At 34.2% G+C, this 9,617-nt stretch overlaps 1 protein-coding gene across 1 annotated transcript; it reads left to right on the plus strand.

Annotated features, from left to right (window-relative positions):
* Positions 1-880: 880 nt before the first annotated feature.
* Positions 881-7,806, plus strand: LOC311591787 (uncharacterized protein; the record flags this gene model as incomplete). The annotated part of the gene is made up of 6 exons (XM_084803427.1): positions 881-1,205; positions 1,851-1,977; positions 2,462-2,557; positions 6,323-6,926; positions 7,122-7,279; positions 7,448-7,806. Exons 1-6 carry the CDS (start codon positions 1,191-1,193, stop codon positions 7,804-7,806), a joined length of 1,359 nt encoding a protein of 452 aa, XP_084659553.1. The 5' UTR covers positions 881-1,190.
* Between the last annotated feature and the right edge of the window lie 1,811 nt (positions 7,807-9,617).

The following is a 9,617-nucleotide window of genomic DNA, read 5'->3' on the forward strand; positions in this document are numbered from 1 at the left end:
TTCTATGTAGGTGGTATTAATTTAACCATATATAATACAGTTTGAAAACATTCTGTGGGTTAGACCTACATCTTAAATTTCTGAAATTTATGAATCCTTACATCCATGGAATATGGCGTTTATGTGTAAATTTTGGGCCAGAATGAAAGAGAAAAAGAGGAAATGTAAGATAACTTCCGACCAAACATTGAGGCACTATTTAAGTTCTTATTAGTTGTTCCATTGGAGACTAATGAGAAAGAGTAAAGGTAAAATTTGGAATACATCAAAATGATTCTCCCTGTGTTATGCAGCATTTTCTTTTTAGAAATTGAATGATACAATTTTGGTTTGTAAAGTTGCCTATGATATAATTGTATTTGAAACCTCAGTTTAGCATAAAAGTATCACGAAGGAACATATTACAAGAGCATAAAGACAAGCTGCCTTCAGTAACAGCCAAATGTAATAGAAATGGTGCAAAAGTAACTTATATAGGTATCAGCAGTTAGTGTTTTGCTGATGAAACAAAAAAGCAATGTCAGTATAAAAGAGAAATTGTGAGATAATATAACCATGGGGCTTTCTTCAAAGCAACAAAATCATGGTTTTTTTAGATGGGGACATGGAAGCCAAAAGTAATATCTCAGTGGAGACAATAGTGAATTAGGCAGTGATTGGCTTCTTTCCTCTTGGATCTAGGCAACTACATTGCTTACCCAGGACAAGAAATGCTTTCAGGTGGGGGTTACTTCACAGATTCTGGCCATGATTGAAAACTGACGTGCCAATTTTGTTTTAATGAGCTATCTCTGACAAAGAAAAAGAGAGGAAATGGTGAAGAGGAATTTTAACTGGCAGCTGTGTTTATCCTTCCTTTAAAATTCCAATCTGCCTCTATTAGGTATATAGCAGGTTACTGCAGCAACTCAATTGGGTTTGTAGAGAAAAACATAATATGCTGGGAAAACAGAACACCTAAATTCAGGAAAGGAAATCTTTTGTTTTTTCAGCTGTAGGAGGTCATGATTTCTGCATCACTTCACTGGCAAGAAGCAGGGATATTGTTCAGTTTTGATTCCTGATTTACATTCTTCCATTTCACCAGGGACACGGAAAATCTTCTGCATTTAAACAGAGAGTGGAATCTAGAAGGTGAAATTTCAATGTAAAATTTCCTGGGAAATTCCATTCTGAATAGGAAAGAAGAGATGTCTTCTTCACAGGTAAATGAATGTGTGTGGGGGGGACAAGTTAATTGTCTTTACAAAAATGCTTCATTATCTGAACTTCTGAACCTTCCCGATGCTGACTAATTTTCAGAGGAACTTTTATCATTTGATTCTCATTATTGTCTCTTTAAAACGTTTGTCACCTGTTTGCTTAAGGCAGCTTATTTGCAAGTATTTTTTTCAGAACAACTTGTACACAATCAAAATGTAATCTGTAAAAATTATAAATTTTTTCATATCAAAGATAAATATAGGCACTCTTATCTTTGCAGAGATTGAGATGGGTCATTATTTAACGGTGAATAGAAGCCAATATAATATGAATATTTCATCTGAGGGCCTCTTTTGGTAGTTCTCATCCTTCCTACTGATTGCAACTTTAATAGCATCACTCATGGTGTGGCGATCATGTCTTTTGATCCCCCAAAAAGGTCCCCACACACAAGGTCAGTGCTGCTAGCCTATTGCCTCATTGCAGAGAAGTCAGAAAAGTCTTTTTCTCAGAATATAATTTAGTTTTAAAATGCATATTATTTTTTTTTATAACAGAACAAGTTCTTTAGTTAACTAATCTTTCCTTGTGTCAAACATAGAATTTATACAATGGCCATGAGGGTATACTACTAATTTTATTTTCAGGGTCTACTGACTTTCAAGGATGTGGCTATAAACTTTTCCAAGGAGGAGTGGGAATATCTGGACTCTGCTCAGAGGGCTTTGTACAGAGATGTCATGCTGGAGAACTACAACAACCTGGTTTCTGTGGGTGAGAATATTTTTATTCCATGCTTGCTACTTTCCCTTGGAGATGTCTAAAGCTTCTACAAGCTAATATTTTGACTTTACTTCCACTGCTGAGTTTATCACTTAGTTTATCTCATAAGTTTTTATAGGTATTGATTACTGTCTTATATATAGATAGCTTCTTACATCCCTTTACCTTGTTTTTACATTTAACAGAATAATAATTAAATGTTTCATAACTTTTGTGCTGGTAGCCAGTAGCACTTATATGTGAATCCATTTTGAATCCCAAAGTTATGCTTTTACTATTATTTTACTTAAGTTTACTTAAGAAAATTAAATACAGAATTTGAAAGTCTATTGAGTTATGAAGAGTCTATAACGTCTTGGAAGGAATTGAGAACTAGTAAGTCATTCATGTATACTTTCTTCTCTATTTGGTACAATCCTGTGCTAGTATACAGCTACATAGAATGGTGTGTCTGTATTTCTTTTTGAATTCACAGGCATTTCTGTTTCAAAAGCAGAGGTATTAACGTGTCTTGGGCAAACCAAAAAACCCTGGATTGATGATAAAGAGGAGATTAAAGAAAAAGAACCAGGTAAGATAAAATAAAATGACACAGCATGTAATGACTCTAATCCAAGGAGCAATCTAGACCTGAAGAGTATTTAGCAAACAGATTCAGCAGAAAGTAGGCCTAAGAATTTCTTTTAGAACAAAGTACAAAATGTATAGTACAGGATGGATCTTATATGATATTTAACTTATTTACCTTATTGGTGCTGATCATATACATTATATTATAGACATTTGACAAACTAGTAGATTGATTTGTATCTAATTACTGAAAATAGTTTTGTTGTACATGAATGATAAATTATTTGGAGGTTTCCATTACTTATTCCCTTAAAAGGATTTTATATCGTATATTTTGCACTTAGTCTTTCTCTCATTCACATCAGCCAAACTACCAGGTCTTTCCTCATTAACTCAATGTCATGATCTCTCCCTCTCTCTGTGATATATATCACAGAGAGAGAGAGAGAGAGAGGAGAAAAGAACAGAAGCTAAAATGGATTTAAACATGAAATTGGGTTTGTGCTAATAAATTCTCCCAAAGATTTGTCATAACATATGATTAATATATCCATATATATATATATATATATATATATATATATATATATATATATATATACTTTCCTTATTTTCCTCTCTCCATATATCTAGTACTACAAATGTGTTCTCAGCTTGGTTGACAATTTGTACCTCTTTCTCCTTCTCAAAGCAGGATATTACTAATATATGTCAAGAGGAATTTCTTTTGTGTTCAATTATATTTTTTTGCGTTGTTAGCCTTTTGTATGTTAGGTTGGAGAAAATTTCTTTTTGAATTTTGTTAAAAATATTTTCTGGTCGTCGAGCTTGTCATCTTCTGTCTATTTCTATCATACTTATATTAGGTTTTGTCTTTTCATTGTGTCCTTGATTTGTTGGATGTTTTGTGTAAGGAACTTTTTTAAATTTAATATTTTATTTGACATATGTATCTATTTCTTCAATTGTGTCTTCTGTGCCTGAGATTATTTCCTCCATCACTCATATATTGTTGGTCATACTTACCTCTGGATTTTCTGATTCTTTTTAAGTTTCCCAACTCCAGTTTTTTCATCAGTTTGTGTTTACTTTATTTAGTCTATTTTCCTTTTCAGGCATTGAACAATTTTATTAATGTCCTCCTCCTGTTTTATCATATTTTCCTATATTTCTTGTATGAGTTTAATTATAACTTTTTGAATTGACTCTATCATATTGATAAACATAGATTTAAGACCATTTTCCTGAGTTTAAGTTGTGTTTGTATGTCCAGGGCATGTTTTATTAGGGTAGTTGGAATGTGTTGGTGCCATATTGCCATAGGTTTTGCTGCCCTTTAGCCATCTGGGTGTTCCTTGCTTTGGTTGGTTGTTCCTGGATATCTTTGGGCTTCTAGAACATTCAGGTAGAGCCATTGGTCGTATGCTGGGATCTGGATCTCCTCCAATAGCCTGTGTCATTTCACATCAGGCTGTGTCCCAGTTGGACCTACAGTCAGCTGATTGGGATAAGGGTGTGACATGTGTGGTTCTCAGATCTGTCAGTTCTCTTCAAGATGGCTTTAGTACTGTGAAAAATAGGCTGGTCGGTTTCTTAGAATTCCAGGAGTATTCAGAAGGTCAGAGCATAGAACTGTTTCTTCTTGCAACTTGGATATCGTTGTTTCTATAGGGAACATGAGACATTGCTTGCATTTTGGGTTAGGCTCCACTGAGCAGCCAACTGCGTGCTGTGCACTCACTGAGCTCCTGATTCTCAAACTCTATGACTGCTGGAGGTCTCCATTTTGGAATGATAGCATTTCTACTATTGTCCAGCAGATATTAACCTTAAGAAAAGTAGAACTGCAGGCCAGAGGATCAAACCGTGTCCCTGTTTCCCAGAAACTATTTTTGCAGAAGTCAATAGTTGCAGTGATGTGTTTCTGTAACCCAGGTTTGGGTAGGCTGGAAGCTACTGGGTGATTTAACCTGGGACAGAGTGCCTCTTGAACCTGTGTATCAGCCATATGGGGCTTGGTTGATGTGTCCATAGCTCCTAGGATGCCTCCTCTAATCCAGGAAATACAGGCAATGCTGTTTCAGAGTCCACAACTTGGCTACTCACTTGATCCACTCTCTCTCTATCCCTGCTACCCACACACCATGCTTGACAGGTAGCAACATCTTTGAGTGCTACCTTTTAAATATTTGTCAAACATATTTCTTCTTTTATATTTATCTTTTGTTCACTTCCAGTTGAGAAACTGTTCCCCATTTTTCCCATTATATTACATTTCATCTGCAGTATGGATTTTTGAATGAATAGTATTCATATGTGAAACAATATACAATGATAAAAAAGAAGAACACATACAGAGGACTTTTTATGTACTTGTGAGTACACACACACACACATACACACACACACAAACACACACACACACACACACACACACACACACACACACACACACACACCAAACATGAAGAGATAAGAAAATTCCAGAATAAAACATGTTTTTAACTTGATAATGAGTGTAGGGACCATAGAATGTTACCTGAGTGATGCTGAAAGAAGCGATGGGAAATGTAATGAATTTTCACTTCAACAGAAATTTATTTTAAGTTATGTTTGACTGTTCAATTTCAGGTCTGGAATTTCATATTTTAATTTAAAATAAAGATATATATAGTACTATGGATTCAAATTTGATTTTAGGGACATAAACATGTTTAACTTGTTAAGAATTCTTTCGTTTCTAAGAAACTTACTAGTCTTAGTAAATATTCCTAAATGTTTGTGAAAATTTTGAAATCCTTTATATTCATGTACTGGGCATGGATTTTACATGATACACTTAAATTTTTATCATGTTTTCTCTTTTGTTCTTATTAATATTCTCTTTGATTTTAAAATCATTGATAAATCTTGCATTCAGATGAAAAACTGAAATAATGTTGTAGTTGCTCATTTCTGTCATTAAATTGTTCATGTATTTAGGATAATCGTTGGTTCATATATTGTTAATTGAATGTCACAGTGAAGATTAGGTTTCTATTCATGTGTGATAGTTACAACAATTTTGTTTGACCTTATTTGTTCCAATTAATACTTTTTTGCACGTTTGTTTTTTACTGAAAAATAAAATCATTCATATTACATCTTAATTGGAATCCCATCCCGTGCATCCTCCCATTCTTCCCTCCAAACCTCTTTTACCCCATTCCCTTTCCCTATGACTGTGAGTGATGGGAACCTCCTCCCCTTGAATATGATGCTACATTATCAAGTTTCTTCTTGGTAGTCTACTATCCTTCCTCTGAGTGCCATCGGGGCACCCAATCTAGGGGACATGGACACTAAAGGAGCACCAGAGTTTGTGTTAAAGTCAGTCCCCAATCTCCACTTAACTGTGGAGAATAATCTGTCCCTAGGCTAGGTCTGGGTAGGGGTTTGATGATGACTGCACATGTTGTCCTTAGTTAGTGCCATAGATTGAGCAGAACCCCCGGGCCCAGGTCTGCCCATCATAGTGTTCTTCTTGTTCCAATGAGTACTTAATGAAGACACTAATATATATTACAAAATATACGATGGTTTCATGTGATATCTTCTAACATCCATTATAACCAGGACATTTGATTTCTTAGAAAAATTGCTGCAATTCTATGTTGTACCATTTTGCTATGATCCCCAGTTTGATGTCATTTTATATATTACATATCTATATTACATTAATATGCATCTGAAATATCATATGGTCATTTCATTTCATTTGTTTCAGTTTTGTCTTCTTACCATACCAAGAAGCAATTCCCAAAGGAGTGCACACAAGATTCTTTCCTGAAAGAAATACCAAAATTATTTGGTTGTAATGGCCTTTCAGAGATGAATAGAAAGAAGTTCTGGGAATATTCATGTGACAGTGAAGTTCATAAAACATGTCATTTTGGAAAAGATCAGTGTGAAAAATACATGTCTGTCATTTCAGAAACAAAAGATCAAGAAGCTCTGGCTTCCTCTGAGAGCACTCAGTCTGTACCACTCATGGTTTCACAATTGGAGGCGCCACAGGTAAAAGGTTCACAACAAGTTTTGAAGTACAATTCTATTCTGCACAGAAATAGGGAAATATTAAGTAGTGAACCTAACTGTCAACACAAAATAGATATGGGATGCAAATTTTATAAATGTAATCTGTGTGGAAAATCACTTACCAACTCCTCAAAATTTCAAGTTCATCAAAGAATCCATACTGGAGATAAACTTTACAAATGTAATGACTGTGGGAAAAACTTTGCTCACTCTTCGGCTCTCCAATGTCATCAAAGAATCCATACTGGTGATAAACCTTACAAGTGTAATGAGTGTGGGAAATCCTTTACTCAGTTATCAACTCTCCAAGGTCATCAAAGAATCCATACTGGAGATAAACCTTACAAATGTAATGAGTGTGGGAAATTCTTTACTCATTCTTCGACTCTCCAAAGCCATCAAAGAATCCATACTGGAGATAAACCTTACAAATGTAATGAGTGTGGGAAATCCTTTACTCACTCTTCGGCTCTCCAATGTCATCAAAGAATCCATACTGGTGATAAACCTTACAAGTGTAATGAGTGTGGGAAATCCTTTACTCACTCTTCAACTCTCCAACGTCATCAAAGAATCCATACTAGAGATAAACCCTACAAATGTAATGAGTGTGGGAAATCCTTTACTCACTCTTCAACTCTCCAACGTCATCAAAGAATCCATACTGGAGATAAACCTTACAAATGTAATGAGTGTGGGAAATCCTTTACTCTCTCTTCAACTCTCCAACATCATCAAAGAATCCATACTGGAGATAAACCTTACAAATGTAATGAATGTGGGAAATCCTTTACTCAGTCTTCAACTCTCAAAGGTCATCAAAGAATCCATACCGGAGATAAACCGTACAAATGTAATGAGTGTGGGAAATCCTTTACTCAATCTTCAACTCTCAAACATCATCAAAGAATCCATACTGGAGATAAACCTTACAAGTGTAATAAGTGTGGAAAATCTTTTGGAGAGTACTCAAATCACCAAGTTCATCAAAGAATTCATACTGGAGACAAACCATATAAATGTAATAAATGTGAGAAATCATTTACAATGTCCTCAAATCTTAAAATTCGTCAAAGAATCCATACTCGAGGAAAACCTTACAACTGTAATGAGTGTGGGAAAACCTTTACCCAGTATTCATCTCTCCAAAGTGATCAAACAACCCATAGTTGAGACAAATCATATAAATATAATAAGTGTGGGAAATCATTTACATAGTACTCATAATTTGAAGCTTACCACTGAATTCATATTGGCGACAAACCTTAAAAATGTAGTGAATGTGGGAAATTCTTTACTTCATCCTCACCTTTCCAAGGTCATCAAAGAATCCACAACTGAGAGAAACTTTATAAATATAATGAGTGTGGGAAATCCTTTACCAACTCCTAAAATCGTTAAGTTCACTAGAGAAACCACACTTAAAATAAACATTACAAAGATAAAGACTGTTGCACGTGTTTTACCATGTCTTCAACTCTCCAAGTTCATCAAAGAATCCATACTAGAAAGCAACCTTATAAGTTTAATATGGGAAATACTTTTGGAAGTCCTAAACTCTTCAAGCCCACCACAGAATACATACCCAAGACATACCTTATTAATGTAAAGAATGGAATGTCCTTTACCCAGAAATCATATCTTCAAAAGCAACAGATTATGCAAATTGGAGACTACTTTAGTACAAGCTAAAACTTTAGAGCACAAAGGGATTTCCTATAAGAGTCTAACATGATAGGTAATTACTATCCCAGAGTTCATTTGAGAAACATGGTTTTTAAATGAGAAAAATGTTTGTAAGTGTTTAAACAATGTTGAATCTTAGCTATTCTCAGAGAACCCATACCAGGAATCCTAATATTTGGTAGGAGTTTTAAAAGTTTTACCCAAAAATACTCCTTAAACTTTTATTACACAACTATTTAGAAAATAAAATTAATTAGAATGTTTCATGCTATTTTAATCTGATGCCATTGATTAGTTGTGCTATAGAATTCATGTCAAAACTGAATAAAGAAATAATATTTTAAAATGTAAGAATTTAAGCCAGGATAATAGTACTAATGTCCATGCTAAGAGAAGCCTGTTGCATAATGTTCTATATACTTTTGTATGGCAGAATACTGGCAAATTTAAGATATATTCTATATGAAGATCATTTTGTTGGGAGTCTTTGTGCTTTTTTTGGATTATCCATTATAGATACTTTTAAATCTGAAGCTATTCCCTTATTTGTCATGATTATTAATAAATATATTACACCTCTGTTCTATTAATTCTGCCTTGCTGTAATTAATATTCACTACATGCTGTGATGTTGTTGTTCATATCATTAATTACACAGTTCATAATGCCAACTAAAATATATTTTTAAAAAAACAAATTTGATACCTGTCGAAAAATTACAAGACAATCATTAGGAAGAGAATATCTGGGGAGCAGAGGAAACACTGAGTATAGGAAGGCATGAGTGTATGTGTTTTGGGGGAAAAGTCAATGCCAATGGGATCCATTGTGGGAAGATGGGATTAAGGCTTTAAGATGCCAAATCTTTCTCTGGTCCATATGTTTATATTACTAAGTATGTGAAACATTTTCCATCGTCACATTCTCCTTTATAGGAGTTTGATCTCAAATATTGCTCCCCTAAAGAATCTGTAGCTTCCAAGATGAGGCAAATATGCCTCATCCCTACTTATACATAATATTCCTGCCTCTTAACAATGCTAAGTGTGATCCTATGTAATTGGGACACAATGGATGTTTGCTCTAGGGATTCTCTTGACAAAATGTAAACCAAAATTTACCTCTAAAATGTTATCTTAATGTCTATACATAGAACTACTGAGATGTTCTTGTATAGGTCATATAAATATGTCGAGTATATTATGAATGAATTTATTAATGGGTGATTCACCAATAATATAAATTAACAAATTGTGTTTACTTTAATTACACTTTTTTGATCCAATTAACTAAATTTT

The sequence above is a fragment of the Acomys minous genome (assembly GCF_964271855.1).
Source record: "Acomys minous genome assembly, contig: scaffold_52, whole genome shotgun sequence".
Lineage (NCBI taxonomy): Eukaryota > Metazoa > Chordata > Mammalia > Rodentia > Muridae > Acomys > Acomys minous.